This window comes from Rhinoderma darwinii, chromosome 3, assembly GCF_050947455.1.
Source record: "Rhinoderma darwinii isolate aRhiDar2 chromosome 3, aRhiDar2.hap1, whole genome shotgun sequence".
Classification (NCBI taxonomy): domain Eukaryota; kingdom Metazoa; phylum Chordata; class Amphibia; order Anura; family Rhinodermatidae; genus Rhinoderma; species Rhinoderma darwinii.
Window position 1 is genome coordinate 125,624,575 of NC_134689.1, and position 22,004 is coordinate 125,646,578.

At 42.9% G+C, this 22,004-nt stretch overlaps 1 protein-coding gene across 1 annotated transcript; it reads right to left on the reverse strand.

The window, feature by feature from the left end:
• Positions 1-19,613: 19,613 nt before the first annotated feature.
• Positions 19,614-21,978, reverse strand: ASCL1 (achaete-scute family bHLH transcription factor 1). Its single transcript, XM_075860066.1, has 2 exons — positions 20,951-21,978; positions 19,614-20,627 (listed from the first exon to the last, which is right to left on the reverse strand). Exon 1 carries the CDS (start codon positions 21,550-21,552, stop codon positions 20,965-20,967), a length of 588 nt encoding a protein of 195 aa, XP_075716181.1. The 5' UTR covers positions 21,553-21,978; the 3' UTR covers positions 19,614-20,627; positions 20,951-20,964.
• Between the last annotated feature and the right edge of the window lie 26 nt (positions 21,979-22,004).

Consider the following 22,004-nt stretch of genomic DNA (forward strand, 5'->3'; position numbering starts at 1 on the left):
TGCAAATACACTTAATAATTGGATTTAAGATAAAAATGACCTTTACACATTCGATATTTGAATAGTCACCATTATGTTGTTAATTCTCTGAGCAGTTCAATAAAACAATCAGTAATAAATGGCCATTGTAATGGTCATATAATGATTATGACCCCTAAATTTGGAGGGAGGCAATTAGAACATAGGAGGAGGAGCTGAATGTGAATTATACTACGTGTGCTCGGCAACAAGGATTGTAGCCATGTAAAGCACAGAAACATTACTGGACCAGGATTGCTGATTTATGTTTACTTAGAATTTACGCTACCTTTGCGCCTTAGGCTGGGTTCACATTCCGTGTTTTTGTTGGATTTTCAAACGCTGCTCGAAGAAATGCATCTGCAAAAATGTTTTAGCTGTAATCTGGTTTTGAATTTAATGGTGATAGGCTTACAGCTGAAACTCTTTGTGAAAATATGCGGGTATTTAAAAAAACGCTTGCGTTTTTACCAAAAACTTTTTATCAGATGTGCTTCTTTTGGCAGCGTTTATAAAAAAAAAAAAAAAAACAACAAAAATGGAACAATAACATGCAATGTCAATCCAACATAAACACTACAACAATCATTTTGTAAAGGACCACATCAAGTAGACTGGAGGAATTTGCGTGCCCCTGGTGGAAAGTATTTCACTAACCCCAACTACACTTCAAAATTGTAGGCTATTACTGTTTTTACTAGTATTACACAGGGACGAGTTATATACTATTCGTGTGTTTTGCCTGATGATATCCTCTGTGAAGAGCGCCTGTGTTTAGCGTTTTTTCCTTTGACTATCTTCTCTGTTGCCTGTTCCAGTGTGATGGGTAGAGGACAAACAGCAGCTGGATCACAGCTTCTATAGTTATCTGTTCAGCTGCCCTTGCATGACGCAAAGTAAGCATCAAATCTACAGTACACATCCATTGTACCTGTTAATCTGTTATCCAAGATTTATTGCACTAAAGAGCGCCACTTATTTATTTTTTCTCAGTTAGGTGACCTGTCTCAGGAAAATTATTGAAAGTTACCAGTTGGCTTGTTTCATCTGAAAAATAAGGTTTTTATGTGCTGAAGCATATGACTCGTAAAAACCACATATCCTCTGTTGCATGACCCCTCAATGCTTAAATCTGTGGAGCGTAAAAAACACCTATACTCAATACAGAGCTCCAAACTACGTCTGAAATTGCCATCAGCACAACAACTGTCCACCCAGAGCTTGATGAAATGGGTTTCCATGGTCGAGCAGCTGCACACAAGACTAAGATCACCATAAACAATGGTAAGCCTCAGTTAGAGTATTGTAAGCCACGCAGACACTAGGCGCTGGAGCAGTGGAAACGTGTTCTCTGGAGTGATAAATCGCGAATCAGTATATGGCAGAATAATGGACAAATCTGGGTTTTGCGGCTGCCAGGAGAACTTTAGCAACTGAAAAATTTGGTGGTGTACGGTTCGGGGCAGTTTTTCAGGGTTTAAGCTAGGCCTCTTATTTCCAGTGAAGAATAATGCTACAGCTTACAAATACATTTTATTGTATGCTTCCAACTTTGGGGAAGGCTCTTTCTTGTTCCCGCATGACCGCGTCCCTATGCACAAAGTGAGGTCCATAAAAACATGGTGTGACGAGTTTGGTTGGAGGTATTCAAGTCGCCTGCACAGAGCCCTTACCTTAACCCCATTGAACACCTTTGGGATGAATTGGAAGGCTGATTGTTAGCTAGACCTCCTCGACCAACATCATTTCCTGACCTCACAAATGCTCTTTTGGATGAATGGGCACAAATTTCCACAGACACACTCCAAAATCGTGTATAGAATTTTTTCTCATGGACAAAAAGAAAGAAGAGTGCTGAAAGTTAATTGAAAGTTCTTCCACCCTAAGGCCTTATGGTATGGCTCCACCGTATGCAGGAATCTTTGTGGTGTCACATGGAGTCAGGGCCGGATTATGGTTGGTGGGGTCACCCCATAATGAATTATTTTTTTTAAAGTAAATGTAGCTCACAAACCATAACTTTTTTAAACTCAGGTCAGTTTTTGTAAACACCCACACCATTTTTAATTTCCAATAACATAGAAAATGAACATACAGCAGAGTTTTTGGCACATCTTCTTCCTAGACATGTCCTGATAGTCCAGTGGTGTACATTGACGATTAGCAACCTAGTTGCCTATATCTATGTCTCATCTCCTATGTATATCATGTTCCACTGCCTTGCACACATCAATGCAAATACCCATAGAATAGATTTCCAGAACCAAGCTCATACTATAAATACAGCACCAGAACTAAGCTCAGTACATAAATACAGCACCAGAACCAAGCTCAGTACATAAATACCACACCAGAATCAAGCTCAGTACGTAAATACAGCACCAGAACAAAGTTCAGTACATAAATACAGCACCCGAACCAAGTTCAGTACAAAAATACAGCACTAGAACCAAGCTCATACCATAAATACAGCACCAGAACAAAGTTCAGTACATATATATAGCACAGAACCAATGTCAGTACATGTATACAGCACCATAACAAAGTTCAGCATGTAAATACAGCACCAGAACAAAGCTAAGTACATAAACACAACACCAGAACCAAGCTCAATACGTAAATACAGCACCAGTACCAAACCCAGAACATTTATACAGCACCAGAACAAAGTTTAGTACAAAACCACAGCACTAGAACCATACCATAAATACAGCACCAGAACTAAGCTCTGTACATAAATACTGCACAAGAACCAAGTTCAGTGCATATATATATATATATATATATATATATATATATAGCACAGAACCAATGTCAGTACATGTATACAGCACCAGAAACAAGCTCAGTACATAAACACAGCACCAGAACAAAGCTCAGTACATAAACACAACACTAGAACAAAGCTCAATATGTAAATACAGCACCAGTACCAAGCTCATACCATAAATACAGCACCAGAAATAAGCTCAGTACATAAATACTGCACCAGAACCAAGTTTAGTACATATATATATATATATATATATATATATATATATATATATAGCACAGAACCAAGGTCAGTACATGTATACAGCACCATAACCAAGCTCAGAATATATATATATACATAATCAAGCTCAGTACATAAATACAGCACCAGAACAAATCTCAGTACATATACACAGCACAGAACTGAGCTCAGTGCATATAATATAGTCCTGCTCAAAACTTTTGAGACTGACACAAATTTTGTTTTTCAAAAAGTTTGCTGCTTCAGTTTTTATAGTTGCAATTTGCATTAACTCTAGATTGTTATGAAGTGTTCAGATGAATTGCAATTAATTGCAAAGTCATTCCTTGCCATAAAAATGAACTTAATCACAAAAACCTAATTTCCACTGCATTTCATCCCTGCCACAAAATGACCTTCTAACATAATTTCAGAGATATTCTCGTTAGCTCTGGAGAAATTGTTAGTGAGGACAAGGCAGCTGATATCACTCTGTCATGCTGATTGAATTATAAGAGCAGACTAGTTGCATTAAAAGGGGGATGGTGCTTGAAATCATTGTCTTCTTCTGTTAACCATGGTTACCTCCAAGGAAACACATGCAGTCGTCATTGCTTTGCATCAAAAGGGCATTACAGGCAAGGACATTGCTGCTTGTAACATTGTCCCTAAATTATTTATCGGATCATCAAGAACTTCAAGGAGAGAGGTTCAATTGCTGCAATTGGACTCAAGAAGGTCCAGCAAGTGCCAGGACTGTCTCCTAAAGAGGATTCAGCCACGGAATCTGTTCAACACCAGTGCAGAGCTTGCTCAGAAATGGCAGCACGCAGGTGTCTGTGCATCTGCACGCACAATGAGACAAAGGCCTTTGGAGGCCGGCCTAGTGTCAAGAAGAGCAGCAAAGAAGCCACTTATTTCCAAGAAAAACTTGAAGGACAGACTGACATTCTGCAGGAAGTAAAGGGATTGGACTGCAGAGGACTGGGGTAAAGTTATGATCTCTGATGAAGCCCCCTTTAGACTGTTTGGGACATCTGGAAGAATGATAGCCCGGAAAAGAAAAGGTGAGCATTACCATGAGTCCTGTGTTATGCCAACGGGAAAGCATCATGAGGCCATTCATGTGTGGGTTTGCTTATCATCCAAGGGAGTGGGCTCACTCACAATTTTGTCTAAGAACACTACCATGAATAAAGAATGGTATCAAAACCTCCTCCAAGAGCAACTTCTCCCAACGATCCAGGAGCAATTTGGTGATGAACAATGCTTTTTCCAGCATGATGGAGCACCATGTCACAAGGCAAAATTGATAACTAAGTGGCTCGGTGAACAAAAGATTGAAATTTTGGGTCCATGGCCAGGAATTTCCCCAGATCTCAATCCCATTGAGAACCTGTGCTCAATCCTCAACAAGCGGATGGACAAACAAAAACACAGAAAGAGCTTGTCCACACATAATGGAATTGTTGCAGAAAGTTTCTGAAGCAATTCCTTTGAAAGTAGCACACTTTCCGCAGCTGCAAAAACGTAACATTTCCTGCATTTTTGACTGCAGAAAATTGTGCGTATTTTGCTGCGTTTTTCACAATGCTAGGTGATGGTGACATCGCCTCTGAAAAACGCAGCAATTCTGTCCACTTTCCACAGCAGGAATTGACGTGCTGCAGTCCGAAAAATACGCACCGCAGGTCAATTTCTGCTCAGCATGTTTACGCAGCGTGTCGATGAGATTTGTTAATTCTCACCCACTTTGCTGCTACTGTATTCTGCTGTGTACTTTCCAGCCGGAATTCCAGATGGAAATTTAGTGTCCCTGGAAAACCCTCTAAGTGTTTTCATAAATTATGTATTTGTCAATAAAAGTTTGAAAACGTATTAAATACTTATAATTGTACTTCAGTATACTATAGAAACATCTGACTAAAAGATCTAAAAACAATGAAGCAGCAAACTTAGTGAAAACCAAAATTTGTGTCAGTCTCAAAACTTTTGGCCAGGACTGTACAGTACCAGAACCTAGCTCAGTACATATATACAGCACCAAAACCAAGCTTAGTACATAAATGCAGCACCAGAACTAAGCTCAGCACATATATACAGCACCAGAATCAAGCTAAGTATATAAATACAGGACAGAACCATGGTCAGTACATTAATACGGCACCAGAACAGAGTCCAATACATATATACGGCACCAGAACCAAGGTCAGTACATATATACAGAAACAGAACGAAGCTCAGTACATATATATATATATATAGCACCAGAACCAAGCTCAGTACATAAATACAGCATCAGAACCAAGCCCAGTACATATATACAATATGTACAGCACCAGAACAAAGCTCAGGACATATATACAGTACCAGTACCAAGTTCAGTACATAAATGGCACACCAGAACCAAACTCAGTACATATTTACAGCAGCAGAACCAAGCTCAGCATATATATACAGCACCAGAACCAAGCTCAGTGCATAAATACAGCACCAGAACGGAGTCCAGTACATATATACGGCACCAGAACCTAGCTTGTACACACATATATATATATATATACACACCACCAGAACTAAGCTCAGTACATATATATATAATACCAGCACAAACACAGCTCAGTACACAGATAATTTCCAAACTCAGTTTAACCCATGCCATGTGAGTTTGGAAGATGTAAAACTACAGCTTTTAGTATGGCGTAAACAATGGTAAGGGTATGCTGGGAGTTGCTGTTTCACAAAAAAGAATACTACCACTTATCATCTCACTGCAGATCATACAGTGACTTCAGTACCGATCGGTCAGAGGAAGAATGAACAATTACACTTAGTGAATCACAGGTGACATCTCAGATTCTTTTAGTTCTTTTTCTCTTTTCTTCTCCATCCAGTCCAGATCTTATAAAAACTACTCCCCATTATGACCCATTTCTGCTACTCAGATGTCTTCATCTCCTGTATTTTCCAACATTTCCGCACCTATAAACAAAAAATTCTGATGGTGCCACACACTATGCCCCTAAATATAATAGCACCATACATTTATTGTGCCTCTAAATACAATTGTGTCAAACACGGTAAAGTAAACACCACACGCACACACACACACACACCCCCATAGAGTCCCTTGTAGATAGTATCCCACATAGAGTCCCCTGTAGATAGTGCCCACATAGTGTTCCCTGTGAATAGTGCCCCACATAGAGCCCCCTGTAGATAGTACCCTTCACAATGCCCCCTGTAAACAGTGCCCCACATAGAGCCCCCTGTAGATAGTACCATTTAAAATGCTCCCTGTAGATAGTGTCATTCACAATACCCTCTGTAGATAGTGCCCCCCATAGAGCCCCCTGTAGATAGTGCCCCACATAAAGCCCCCTGTAGATAGTGCCCTCATTAAAAGCCCCCTGTAGATAGTGCCCCTTATAAAGCCACCTGTAGATAGTGCCCCTTATAAAGCCACCTGGAGATAGTGCCACTCACACTGTCTACTAAAAGAAAAACTTTACATACTCACTTGTACCCGTGCCGTTTTCTAGCGATGCAGGCCTGGTCTTGGTCTACGTTTTACCGCCAGCGGTACGACGCATGCGGTGCGATGACATCATTGCGCCGCCTTCATCACAGGTAAAGTGCCAAATAGCGAGGCAGGGAACTGATGGTTCCCTTGCCTCGCCGGAGCTAGACTGCTTAATTGCATCCTTGTCCTTTGGACACATATACAATTAAGTGCAGTGGGACCACAGCGTTCACTGAAACTAGCTGCCGCCACCCCCTCCTGCACTGAAATTGTACCTGCGTTTATAGGACGCAGATACAATTACATGCATAAACACTTTCAGGGCATGTTCCGTGACCTGTCATTCAGCGCCTTTCAATTACGCAAGGGGCTAGATGACGTCATCGTGCCACTTGCATCGTTGAATGGTAGAGCAAGGCACCCTGCCAATCAACGCCTTTTAAATGCGCAAGCGGCGCGATGATGGTAAGGGTATGCTGGGAGTTGCTGTTTCACAAAAAAGAGTACTACCACTTATCATCTCGCTGCAGATCATACAGTGACTTCAGTACCGATCGGTCAGAGGAAGAAAGAACAATTACATTTAGTGAATCACAGGTGACATCTCAGATTCTTTTAGTTATTTTTCTCTTTTCTTCTCCATCCAGTTCAGATCTTATAATGACTACTCCCCATTATTATTAAACAAAAAATTCTCATGGTGCCACACACTATGCCCCTAAATATAATGGCACCATATATTTATTGTGCCTCTAAATACAATTGTGTCAAACACGGTAAAGTAAAGCACCACACACACACACACACACACACACACACACACACACACACACACACACACACACACACACACACACAGTGCCTCCTGTAGATAGTGCCACTTACATTGCCCCCTATAGATGGTGCCACTCACAATGTCCCCAATAGAGGTGCCACTCACAATGCGCCCTGTAGATAGTGCCACACACAATGCCCCTTGTAGATAGCACCATTCACAGTGCCCCCTGTAGATAGTGCCTCTAACAATGCACCCTGTAGATAGTGCAACACATAGAGCCCCCTGTAGATAGTTTCATTCATAATGACTCCCTGTAGATAGTGCCTCTAACAGTGCACCCTGTAGATAGTGCAACACATAGAGCCCCCTGTAGATAGTTTCATTCATAATGCCTCCCTGTAGATAGTGCCCCTCATAGAGCCCCCTGTAGATAGTTCCCCCATAGAGCCCCCAGTAGGTAGTACCCTTCACAATGCCCCCTGTAAACAGTGCAAACAATTGCATCCTTGTCCTATGGACACATATACAATTAAGTGCAGTGGGACCACGGCGTCCACTGAAACTAGCTGCTGCCACCCCTTCCTGCACTGAAATTGTACCTGCGTTTATAGGACGCAGATACAATTACATGCATAAGCACTTTCAGGGCATGTTCCGTGACCTGCCATTCAGCGCCTTTCAATTACGCAAGCGGCTCGATGACGTCCTCATGCCACTTGCATCGTTCAATGGTAGAGCAAGGCACCCTGCCAATCAACGCCTTTTAATGGCGCAAGCGGCGCGACGATGGTAAGGGTATGATGTCATCGCGCCAATTGTGTCGTTCAGCCCCATCAGACCTGCTTAGAAGACAGCAAGGGATCGGGTGAGTATGTAAAAAAAATAATCTGTTAAAAGTGAGTGGCTGTATCTACAGGGGGGCTATATGTGGGGCTCTATCTACATGGGGCTATATCTGGGGCACTATCTAAAGAGGGGCTAAATGTGGGGCACTATCTACAGGGGGCTCTATGTGGGGCACTATCTACAGGGGGCTGTATGTGGGGCACTACCTACAGAGGCTAATAAATACAGCGGGCTCTATGGTGGCCTCTATCTACAGAAGGATCTATGTAGGGCACTACCTATGGGGGGCACTATCTATAGGGGGCTCTATGGGGGCACCATCTAGAGGGGGCACTATTTACAGGAGGATCTATGGGGACACTATTTATAGGGGCTCTATCTACTGGGGCGCTATAGTTTCACTATCTACAGGGGGCTCTATGGGGTTCACTATCTACAGGGTCTCTATGAGGGAACTATCTACAGGGGGCTTTATGGGTGTCACTTTCTACAGGGGCTCTATAGTGGTACTATCTACAGGGGGCTCTATGGGGCACTATACAGGGGGCTCTATGGGGCACTATCTACAGGAGGCTTCTTTAGGGGGCACTATGTATGTGGGGCACTGTCTACAGGGGGCTCTATGTGGGACACTGTCTACAGGGGGCTCTATGAGGGACACTGTTTTCAGGGGGCTCTATGGGGGCACTATCTACAGGGGGCTCTATGGGGCACTATCTACAGGAGGCTTCTATAGGGGGCACTATGTATGTGGGGCACTGTCTACAGGGGGCATTAAGAGGGACACTGTCTACAGGGGGCTCTATGAGGGACACTGTTTACTGTTTGAGAATTTTGTCTTCGTTTATAGGTGCAGAAATGTTTGAAAAGTGAGAAGCTGAAGACATCAGAGCGGCAAACTGCAGAAATGGGTCGTCGCCAGGAGAAGTCGTCATGAGGTCTGAAATAGATGGAGAATAAAAGAGAAAAAGAACAACTAGAACCTGAGAAGATCTCACATGTGAGCCACTCAATGTAAATATTTTTACTGCCTCTAATCAGTACTGTAGTCACTGTATGGTCTGCAGCGAGATGATGGGTGGTATGATTTTTTTTTTTTGTGAAACATCAACACCTGGCATATACTTGCCATTGTTCATGCCATGCTGGGAGCTGTAGTTTTGTGCCGTACAAAACTATACGGCAGGGATTGCACTAAATTTGCAAATGATCTCTGTATTGAGCTGTGTTCGTGATGGTGCTGTATTTATGAACTGATCTTAGTTCTGGTGCTGTATTCATGTACTGAGCTTGGTTCTGGTGCAGTATGTATGTACTGATCTTTGTTCTGATGCTGCATTTATGTACTGATCTTAGTTCTGGTGCTGTATTTATGTACTGAGTGTAACGTCCGTGGTCGCTGACCACAAACTCCTTCCATCCAGTCGACGCCCTTCTCTCAAGAGATGTCTGCACATGCGGCCGTCCTGCTCCACACTGACCACCAGGGTGCGCTCACGAGCTCAGTCCAGACTTGAGAAGCCAGAGTGCAAACATGTTGGTGATTGAGCTAATTGGTCCAGAGCACCCTGTGCTATAAGAAGGGCCCAGCCCCATCCTTCCAAGCCTGAGCTTTGTTTTATTCCTAGTCTGTCTTGCAAATGTCCCCTAGTGTTTCCTGCTCCCAGTGTTTCCTGCTCCTGTATCCTGTATCCTGATCTAGTGCCATGCTTAGCTGTAGCTGTGCTGCATACCACGCCTGTCCTGCTTCTCCACGCCTGATGTCTACCTGCTGCCTAGTTCCTGCCAAGCCTGCCTTGCTACTGTCCGAGCTGCCACAGGTACCCTATATAAACTATAGACTCTGACCTGCACCCTGTTGGCCAGCTGCCATACCGCCAATTACAGCTCCAGAACCAAGCTCAATATGTATATACAGCACCAGAAACAAGCTCAATACATATATACTTCACCAAAACCAATCTCAGTACAAAATTACAGCAACAGAACCAAGCTCAGTACATAAATACAGCACCAGAACTAAGACTAGTACATAAATTCAACACCAGAACCAAGCTCAGTTGCACGTACGGTTCATACAAAAGTATTGCAGTGCATTATAAATGTGATCGGATAATCGCATAGTGAAGTCCCCTAGTGGGACTAGTAAAAAAGTAAAACATTTTTTTAATAAATAGTGAAAAAAAAAGGAAAAACCCTCCTTTTCCCCCTACAAACTGCTTTATTATTAAAAAGCAAAATAAAGTTAAAAAGTTACACGTATTTGGTATTGCCGCGTCCATAACAACCCCAACTATAAACGTATGACATCATTTGACCCGCACGGTGAACGTCGTAAAAAATAAAATAAACCATGCAAAAAAAAAATGTGATAAAAAGTGATCAAAAAGTCGCATCTACTCCAAAATGGTACCAATAAAAACTACAAGTTGTCCCTGCATCGGCGAAAAAAAAAAAGAAGTTATGGCTCTTCAAATATGGAGACACAAAAACAAATAATTTTGAAAAAAAAAGTGTTTTCACTGTGTAAATGTAGTAAAACATACAAAACCTATATAAATTTGGTATCGTTGCAATCACAACAACGCACTGAATAAAGTTATTGTGTTGTTTATATCACACGGTAAACGGCGTAAATTTAGGAGGAAAAAAGTGTGGCGAAATTGCTGTTTTTTTCTATCCCCCCCCCAAAAAAGTTAATAAAAGTTAATCAATAAATAATATGTACTCCAAAATGGTGCTATTAAAAATAACAACTTGTCCCGCAAAAAGCAAGACCTTATACAGCTATGTCGAGGCAAAAATAAATAAAAAAAGTTATAGCTCTTTGAATGAGGCGATGGAAAAACTTAAAAAATGGCTTGGTCATTAAGGTCTAAAATAGGCTGGTCATTAAGGGGTTATGGGTCTCCCCCCATTTTTCATAACTAGCCAGATAGAACATAGCAGCAGCATTACCAGGGTGGGAAGGGCTACTGTTTTTGGCCTTTCCCAGCCTATTAATACTAGCCTGCAGCTGCCCCAGTGCCTGACCTGCACTACAGATGGTCGGGTACTGGATCGTACCCGACTCATCTCTGTACCCCTGGTGGCGGTGGGTACCGGGGTAATAATGGGGGTTAGTGATAGCATTTTCACCGACTAACACTAAGCCCCTCCTTAGTAATGGGCGTTGTCAATCAGCCAGCGGCCATTACTAAGGCGGTAGTAATAAAGTTTAAAAAAATACAAGGACATAGAAAAAATATTTAATTGAAGTAAAAAAATCCACACATTTACCATTTTATTGAGAGTAAAAAAGCCGTAATCGAAGTAGTCCTCGAACCTGACGTAGTCCAACATACGAACCTGTAAAAAAACACAAATATACCCAAAAAAATTGTAACACATAAAAAAGCAAAGCAATTCTTATAGGGTCGTACTGATATAGATATGCTGTCTCATATTTTTCTATATATATATATATATATATATATATATATATATATATATATATACACACATACATACATGCACACACATTTTTTTGGGGAGGGGGGGGTGAACATATGTTAGTACACGGATACTTACTTCTGGGGTCCTGTATCTAAGGCTATCATGTGTGATACGGTCTGCTGGGGCCATGTATCTAAGACTATCATGTATAATACTGTCTGCTGAGACAAGGTGGGTATGTGGGACTACCTACAGGGGACTGCATGGCACTGTCTACAGGGGGATGTATGGCAGGGGCACTGTGTGTGGAACCATACAGGGGGGTTGTGACACTATATAGAGGGCGCATTGTGTGTGGAACGCTCTACATGTGTCAAATTTGCCTTTGAGGTTTAGAACGAGGATACTTACTGCTGGGGCCCTGTATCTAAGGCTACATTCACACGAGCGTGACAAATTTACGTGCGTAAAAAAACGCGCGTAAATCTCTCCGTGTGTGTTGCGTTTTGCATCAGTGTGCTTAGCGTGTGGAATGTGTTTTTCATGCACTTGCAAGCACTTTTTTTTGTTTCAGTGTAATTGATGCGTGAAACACGTACACGGATGTCGTCCGTGTGCTGTCCGTGGTTTTCATGCACCCATTGACTTCAATGGGCGGCTAGGTGCATGAAATACACCAATATAGGACATGCAGTGAGTTTCACGCAACTGACTCTCGCTGTGTGAAAACTCACGCATGTGTGAATGGCCCCATTGAAATCAATGGGTCCGTGTGCTGTGCATTGTTTCAACGCACAACACGGACGAGAATCACGCTCGACTGAATGAGCCCTAAGTCTATCATGTGTGATACTGTCTGCTGGGACAATGCATCCAATTCTATCCAGCGGTGTAGCTGTAGGAGCCCAAGTCTTATAGATATGCTATCTCAGATATGTATGTAAAAATGTATTTGTTTTTCGGAGGGAGGGTAAATATATGTCTCGGGGCTTGTGCCCCTGATCTTTTTAGACCCCAGCAACGCCCCTGGTTTCCACATTGATTAACATATCCAGTAATCATTCTCAATCTTCAAACTGGCAGCTATAAAAGATTTATCTCAAGAAGCCATTGTTTGATTGCATGATCCATATTTCCACCATGCCTTACAGGGGAAGGGTGATAGTCTATGAGGGAGATTTTGATCAATGGAAAGCCCCAGATTTGTAATAGTAATAGCTCTGTGATATAGTGTACTATGGGAATGATTTGCTTATTACGTGCAGGGTTGTGGGGAATTTCTATTTTTCCACAGTTCTACACAAGTGATGTTTATGGCAGTCTGTATTTTCCCTCTGCACTGCAGACACGAGCTGTTGTGATTTTCTGATGAGTTTTACATGAAACTGTCCCAACAGTGCATTGATAGAATACTGGTTGCCATAATTGCCATGACAGCTCCTGCACAACAACTATAGAAAATCTGAAATTACTTGTCAGTTAACGTAACACTTGCAACAGCAAAGGGAGCAATTCCAATAATGATATTATATTAGGGACAGGGTCGGAATGGCCCACCGGAGGATCCGCCGGTGGGCCCAGGCAGCGAGCTGCTTTTATCCGGTAGGGGAGGACAGAGACATTGTCTCCCTGCCTCGCTGCTTACTCTTGTAGGCAGGTCTGGCGTTAGGGCCCCCTGCCGACTATAGCGGCCACTACAGGGCCCACGGCATGAGGAGACCCACGCCGCCCGGAGGGGGTCCTGGTGCTAGCGACTGCCACATTCAGTGGCTGTGTGGCGCTACCTACTATGGGGCTGTGTGTTGCTATACAGTGGAGGGCTATGTGGCGCTATACAGGGGAGGGCTGTGTGGTGCTATCTACAAGAGGGGGGCTATGTGTGGCACTATCTACAGGGGCTGTGTGTGGCACTATCTACAGGGGCTGTGTATGGCACTATCTACAAGAGAAGGGGCTGTGTGTGGCACTATCTACAAGAGAAGGGGCTGTGTGTGGCACTATCTACAAGAGAAGGGGCTGTGTGAGGCACTATCTATAAGAGGGGGGCTTGGTGTGGCACTATTTACAAGAGGGGGCTTTGTGGCACTATCTACAAGAGGGGGCTGTGTGGCACTATCTACAAGAGAAGGGGCTGTGTGTGGCACTATCTACAAGAGAAGGGGCTGTGTGTGGCACTATCTACAAGAGAAGGGGCTGTGTGAGGCACTATAAGAGGGGGGCTTGGTGTGGCACTATTTACAAGAGGGGGCTTTGTGGCACTATCTACAAGAGGGGGCTGTGTGGCACTATCTACAAGAGAAGGGCTGTGTGTGGCACTATCTACAAGAGAGGGCTGTGTGTGGCACTATCTACAAGAGAAGGGGCTGTGTGTGGCACTATATACAAAGAGGGGCTGTGTGTGGCACTATCTACAAGAGAGGGCTGTGTGTGGCACTATCTACAGGGGTTGTGTTTGGCACTATCTACAAGAGAAGGGGCTGTGTGTGGCACTATATACAAAAAGGGGCTGTGTGTGGCACTATCTACAAGAGAGGGCTGTGTGTGGCACTGTCTACAGGAGTTGTGTGTGGCACTATATACAAGAGGGTGCTGTGTGTGGCACTATCTACAAGAGAAGGGGCTGTGTGTGGCACTATCTACAGGGGCTGTGTGTGGCACTATCTACATTAGAGGGGCTGTGTGTGGCACTATCTACAAAATGGGTCTGTGTGTGGCACTATCTACAAGAGAAGGGGCTGTGTGTGGCACTATTTACAAGAGGGGGCTGTGTGGCACTATCTACAAGAGAAGGGCTGTGTGTGGCACTATCTACAAGAGTGGGCTGTGTGGCACTATTTACAAGAGTGGGGCTGTGTGTCGCACTATCTTCAAGAGGGGGGCTGTGTGTGGCACTATCTACAAGAGAAGGGGCTGTGTGTGGCACTATGTACAAGAGAAGGGGCTGTGTGTGGCACTTCAGCCGCTGCAGATTCGGATAAACGTCCTGGTATGGCTGGAGGCGATGTCTGTTCAGTCTTTCGTCGCTCCAGTGAAGGACCTGTGGGAGAAAGTGACAACACAGCGTGATCTCAAGCGTGATCTGTGATGTGAATCAAGCTGGGCTGGAATGAAGAGAAGTGTAGGATGCTGATTTGTCAGCATCATACACTTTTCTATACAACGCCCACTTGTTGAATAGAAAAAAAATGCCCAGTTGGGCATTTAGATAAAATCTGCATAATTCGAAAAATCTTCAGAACCTGGACAATAATAAACGTTTTGTAATTTAAAAAAAAACAGTAGTTATCTACATCAAAGCGCCTATTACATTAGGTAGGAGATAGGGATGTTATAAACTGGAGACAGAGCCTCTTTAAAGGAATAGCCACTCTATACTGCATATAATGTGTTCTAAACAGTTGGTACAGTAGATATATGCCACTTACAGGGTTCAGAAGTTCTGTGCCGTTTTATTGCATTTTGAAGTGCAGCTCCCTGGTTATCCAGGTCTTCTCCCCAGCCAGTCCCTACACTCTCATTCCAGAAATGACTGGACTTGTGAAATGAACCGGTCTATCAGCACCTCCTATTGTTATTGTAATGCACTGCGCCGGCGCTAGTTTCCTATTGCACAATCTCGGAAGAAAGCATTATACAAAGCTTTCATCAGCGCTTGTGCACCAGGAAGCTGGCGCATGTGCAGTGCATTACGGTAGGAGACGCTGATGGACATGGTCGCGTCAAGTGCCCATTCTTCTATGGCCATTTTCAGGACGAGAGCGAGGGACTGGCTAGGCAGTGTAAACTTAGACTAGGCAGTCAGAAAATGCGCAAAGTAACCACAGTGGGTGTACGCTGTATAATAAATTTGGTGATTCTTGTTAGACACTTTTCCTTATACAACCTCTTGGTTGGCTTGTACAGTTTTTTTGCGCCAAATTTTAAACCAGATTGTCATACTTCAAGCCACGCCCTTCTTCTGCTAAGCCACATTCCTCTTTGAGACATTTTTTAAAAGTGTCTGACGCACAAACATCTGTTCCTTTTGGTGCATTTGCTTTATAAATAGGTCTAAAACGTGGGGCGACATTATGCGCCAGAAATGCACCACATCTTGGCTCATTTTACAAGGCCTAGGCACAATTATTATAGTTAATCTGCCTGATTATATATTAAGTGCCCAACCCCTTTAATATAATCCTTAAAGGTGACATCCAATAAAAACAATCTTCATATATGTCATAGTTCATGTGAGAAGATAAAAGACAAAAATAATCTATACAGCACTAGACTAAAATTCAAATGCTGAGTCAGGTTAAAGTCCTCTATAGATGCTGGAAATTAGTGGTGACATTAACATTAATTTGCTGTAACCGTACAACCCCTTTATAGAGGTATTCCGGTTTAAGAATATAATGTATTTTTTCTGTGACAAAAAGTTATACAAATTTCCAGTAATACTTTATGTATCAATTTCTCATGGACTTCATGATCTCTGCTTTCTGTCACTCAATAGAAATATTAAATTGTAACAAATTTTGTCAAATTTTCTATAAACTGGAAGTAAAAACCCCATGCACACGAACGTATTTTTGCGGCTGCAATTCACCCGCAGAAAAATCTGCGGGTGAATTGGGGCCCCATTCATTTCAATGGGCCCATGCACACAACCGTGGTTTACACGGTACGTGCATGGCCCAGGAGCCTAGACTGCAAAAAGAATGGACATGTCTTATTAGGGCCGTGTTTTGCGGTCCAGGCTCATAGAAAATAATGTACGCGGCCATGTGCACGGCCCGCGATTTGCGGGCAGCTCGCAGGTGGCACTCCGCGGCCGTGCACATGGCTACGGTCGTGTGCATGAGGCCTTAAGGTTCCTATTGAGTGACAACAAGCCGAGATCTTCAGAACCAAGAGGAATTGATACAGGAATTATATTAGAAAATTGTATATGTTTTATTAATACAATGAATAATCTTTATTTGCTGAAACTAAAATACCCCTCTAAGAAAGGCTTTATGCTTTAGACGTATGCTTTCAAGTCCTTTTTTTTTTACCCAAATTAGGCATATTTTAGTAAATCAGAAGTAATATTAGTATCCAATGTTTAACTCTGTTTTTGTTTTATTACAGATAATTTTGTTGTCACTTGTGAATTAGCTTTTCAGCAACAGAGAAAAACTGTCACTTTGTCACTGATAGAACATGCTGAGAAAGTGACATTTATCAGATGGTCATGTCTTCCTGAAGAGCAAACTCAAAAGTGACGATCATGTGGACCCTGTTGTCACTTTTGACAACAATGGCCACTGCAACAGAACAGAAACCCCCCCCAATATCTCTGAGGGTCTGTTCACATCTGTGTTCAGCTTTCCGTTCTGCTCCGTCACAGGAGCAAATCAACGAAAATACCAGAAGTGCCGGTTGGTTATTGTTATGTTCTGATTGAAAATCCTTTTTTAATTTTAGTACTTTCACTCTTACATAGTTTATAATATCATTTTTTCTTTACCATTCTTGCTGATGATTACTATATGTATTTCTAAGTATAACTCTATAACATTACAGTATATACAGTGTATTTTGTGTAGGTCTAAATGTCTGAATTCCAAAAGAGCTGCTTGGAGGTGAGCCGCTAACAGGGCTCTGTGCAGCTCAGTTCAGCACCCAAGAATTCTGGTTAGCAGGGTTGTTTAGCAAGCCTGCTGGGTTAACCCTTCATGGGCATCTTATAAATTCTGTGTTTAAAGTGCCACTGTCTAATGATAGTAGCACTTTAAAACGAGCCTATACAATATTAGGGAATTGCTGTTACAGCAGCGTTCATCTCAGGAATGTAAACCATTTGAAGTTCTTTGGCTGTCCTATTTTAATTTTGGCTCAATCCTGCAGCTAAATGAAATTATTTAGTTAGAAAGGATGTCCCTTTGTATTAGAAAAGTCCCCGAGTCATACACTAATCTCAGAGTATACCGCAGCTGGAACCAAAAGGAATCCGCAGTAATCTGTGGGGACGAACCAGGCAGCAAGTGTTTAATTTCCCTGCAGCGCCACCACTGGAGAAATGAAGCATTACACAGCCCGATGGGTCCTCCAGAGCAAAAGACACTCTGTATTCTCTAATAATGTATCTCAAATAGTTTTTCCAATAATAATATATTGATAATAATTAATAATATATCTTGTTCCCACCAAATATAGCAAAATTTACTAAAAGTGCATTGTCCCTTGGCTTCCCATATTGCTACTAATAATCATTATTTTTAAGAAACATTCACATATTATATATAACAACTCTGCAGATAGATCTATGTGATGCTTGAGCATTCTTTAAGATAGTGCTCAGGGGAGAAAAAAAATGGTTAAGTGTGTATATAGGTTTTTAAGAAAATTCAGGAAAAGAAATATTCCATATGAAGAAGTGTAGCCGCAAAGTCCAATGTGAATGTACACCACACATAGGAGAAGCCCTTGATTTATGGAGTTAACAAATGCTAACCCGACAGTGTCAGAGGCTGCCTCAATAGCCGTCCCCGCTACTAGAAGAAAGGGCTTTGTGTTGCTAAGCGATTAGAGCAGATATAATGAGATTTACCCCAATCCTGCTTTGCCCTTTCCTATTTTAAGTAAAATTGTGTGTTTTTGTGAATTTCTCAGTGTGTCTTACACAATGTTGCAAACAACAGCTTAACTTTGCCTTTAGTTTAATGAGTCTGGATATTTACTATTCAAGAGGCTGCAATAGGGGAACACCTGTCTACACAAGGAAGAACCCCCACCCCCCCTTTTTGTGGAGGATGAAACATTATCCTAATGTTATATTCATAGGCATAAATGACTTGTTACACTTTCTTTGCCTGCTCGCTACACAAACTGACAAAAGAGAAAACTAAAATGCCCTGCAGAAAAAAATGATTATGTGACAGTAACAAACCAAACAAAGCAGTCAGCAAAACATGTTATTATGTGTATGGAGCGAAAAAGAAAAATGATTGGCGTCATCGGATCTGATTAATAATTTGTAAACTTAAGAAAACACTAAAGTCACTAAATGTGTGTGTGGACTTCGCTGCAAGTGCAATGGAACTGTGCTTATTGAATGCACCAGGGCCTCTGTAAAATCTAAGTAAATAAGAGCAATGGATGTACAAACAGAGCCAGGACAGATTTTGAGCTGTGTAGGGCATGCTGCCTCTGTGTCCTTTGTTGGGTTTTCTAAGCTGCATTTTGCGCTTTGCTTTCCGCTTGGCTTGGTGCACGCAAACTGAATTTGCAAGTAATTTAGGAAGAGAGCGAGTATCCAGGCAAAGAGAATAGGACTATCATTCTAGTCACGTCCTTGCTAACTGACAACAAGCTACCCTGCCAAAAAAAAAACAGCACCAATTTCTTTTTGAATCTTAGTAATTGGGCACTTTTACAGGCAGATCACGCTTTTTGGATAGAATGACATGCTTATAGATCAGTGTCTCTGATCTAGATGCCTCCTCCTCCCTGTTAAGCTGCCTATTTCTTGAAAACAGCATGTGGAGATTTAGGAAAGTTTGCTTTATTGAGGGGCAAAGAAAAGTCTTTAATACATTTGAGTTATTAAGGTCAAGTTTAGCTGGAGTTATGTATGAAATTGTTTTATGCACATTTTATCTTAGATTATTCTTCTATTATACTACAGGAGAGGGGGAGGGGGGTGCCCTGAGTCTTCTCTGGTTGGTATAGAGCGCCCTCTCCGCAGACCTTTTTTTTTTTATTTAGTCATTCTTTCTTGGGTGCTGGTTTAAGGACAATATACCCATTAATCAATCCTTTTTTCCCTTGAGCCTTTTCATGTACGGGATGGCAAACAATTGGTCCCCATCTTTATTGTGTCTGTCTTAAATAGATACATCAGCCTGAACCTAGCCATTCATCTCTAAGCAGGTTCCGGACACTTTAAAAAGGTCTGGAGAACAGAAAAAAATATAACAAGGCAGATTATTATTTTTTTTTTTTTGTATAAAATATTTTATTATGAAACTATTGTGTAAAAAAAACACATTTGTTATGCAGGACCTTTGTAAGTTTGTAATAAAACAGTAAGAAAAGGCAGTGGTGTAAGGTTCCAAAAGGCAGCATCGAAACGATGGACCACTATTTTGCTTGTTTGGACAATAGCTGCATTAACTTTGTTCACTGTGAACAATGTTTAATAACACAATTAATACATTATCAAAAGTTTCTATAAAGTAAGACACATCGGTGCTAAAGTACATCTGGAGGAATTCCAACCCCACCTTAAAGGAGTGTCCTTTCACGAAACCACATACAAAATGGCAGTTGTAAGGTAATTATAGCAGGGACGGGCAACCTTGGCACTCCAGCTTATGCTGAACCCCATACCCTTGGAGATGCAGTTCACCGGTGGCCAGAGCTCCACAGGGTGACCATCACTGAAATATATAGACTACAAGTCTAAATACGCAGAGGTAATAAGCATTACATAATAATGTATCAAGATATACACGTTTTTATAAACATTTGTACAAAACTTCTATAAATCTCTCTCTTATGTACAAAAATAGCTTAATACATCCCAAACATCTGGGATACATAGAAATAGATATTTTTTTTCATAAAAAAAAAAAAATACCAAAAAACAACAAAAAGATTGGAAGCATTTTAGATGAACGTGGTATAAAAATAGTAGTAGAGGGTTTTCAAAGGGTTCTTTGAATACCAGCATAGGTTTAATGCAACAAACTCCACAATTCAAGATCCTGGAACGAAGGTCATCCTTGAACATGACAGGACAGTCTCTTAAGGGCTTACATTAAGATTTTTGGGGAAGCCCTCGCCTTGTTCTTAGGATCATGTGGGACAGAGTCTCTTGGTTGTGTGAATATGATGGTGTAGGCTCCACCACCCATATCCCACCATAGGTCTGAGTCTCTGTTCATCCTGTAGACCCAGCTGGAGTGCAATGTAGTGCTTCAGTGTTCTTGGGGGGCTGATAGCTCCCATGTGCTTCACTTTCTCTTTCAGAGCAGAAAGCTGAACTTGCGATCTGAGCAACAGTCCTGAAATACAAAGAAGGAGATCAGTTACTCATTCAGACAAGAGCAAGACGGAACATCAAAGAATAGGTTAACCATTAATGTCTTTACTGCCACTGACAGTGTCTACCCTGACACTTGCAGAAGAACAGGAAATGTTTACTATAATGACAGTCTACCATGACACTTGTAGAAAAACATGGCAAGTTACTACTGGGATGAAGATGATGGTGGTACCAAGTGTATTGGAAAGCAGTATATATATATATATATATATATATATATATATATATCTCCATGGCATGCTCAGGGCACCCAAGAGTGGAATGAGGGAGAAGACAACTCACCTGCTCCTTAAAGCTCAGAACCAAGTGGTGAAGTCTAGCAGGTCTTGTTCCTCAGGACTTAGGGGATCATAGGACCCTTCATCGGAGGAGTAGGAGGAGACAGGAGACCCTGCCATAGAGTTCATATCATGCCCATAGTTGGGTGAGATGGTGGGTGACAGCACCCCGGACTGGAAGGCAGCGCTGACAGCGTCATGTTCATCCAGCAGTTGCTGCAGCGCCCTGATGTATTCTACAGCCGAGCGCAGCGTCTCCACCTTGCTCATCTTCTTGTTGGCAGCGCCGTTGGGGACATGCTCCCGCAGGGTGGCAAAGCCCAGGTTGACCAGTTTGACTCTGTTCCTCTCCCGCTCGTTCCTCCGGGCTACGGCAGCTGGTTGCTGTTGGGGCAGACTGTAGCCAAAGCCGTTGAAGTTGAGCCTCCTCTTGCATCTCATAAGCTCCGGGGAGGACGAGCGCTGCCTCTTCACCTGCTTTGGCAGGGACTTGGAGCCGTGTTGTCCTGCGTCCCCCGGACTGAGCGGCAAGCTCTGGGCATAGTAGCATGCTGGCTGCAGGAAGGGCTGGCTGGAGCCGCTCTCTGCCTTGGCAGTGGTGTCCATGTGGCTGGCAGTGAGTGTCCGGGCAGCAGGGGAGACTCGTGTCACTCGCGTGTGTGTCGGGCAGCTCCGTGCCGCACGTTCCCTGGATAAGCGCTCAGTGCTGGGGTCGCCCGGACGCCGCCGCCTTTTCAATGGGCACAAGCTGGACGTGCGCGCCTGGCCCCGCCCCTCTCCCCGGGCTCCATTCTCGGCGCTCTGTTGTTCCAGTGCGTGCGCCTGACGCGTGCCGCTCCGAGCCCTGAATAAACAGCTCACTGACACTGAGGGACGGGAGGACGCTGCCAGCTGTACCACTCACTGCAGCGGCCGGAGCAGCCAGGGTACCAACCTGCCATTATACCACATATCCACCTGGCATGTCCCCAATAAACTACTGACACTGAGGGACGGGAGGACGCTGCCAGCTGTACCACTCACTGCAGCGGCCGGAGCAGCCAGGGTACCAACCTGTC

What these genes read in the sequence shown, in the direction of transcription:
- ASCL1 (XM_075860066.1), bottom strand. Translation starts at nt 21,552, where the DNA reads ATGGACACCACTGCCAAGGCAGAGAGCGGCTCCAGCCAGCCCTTCCTG.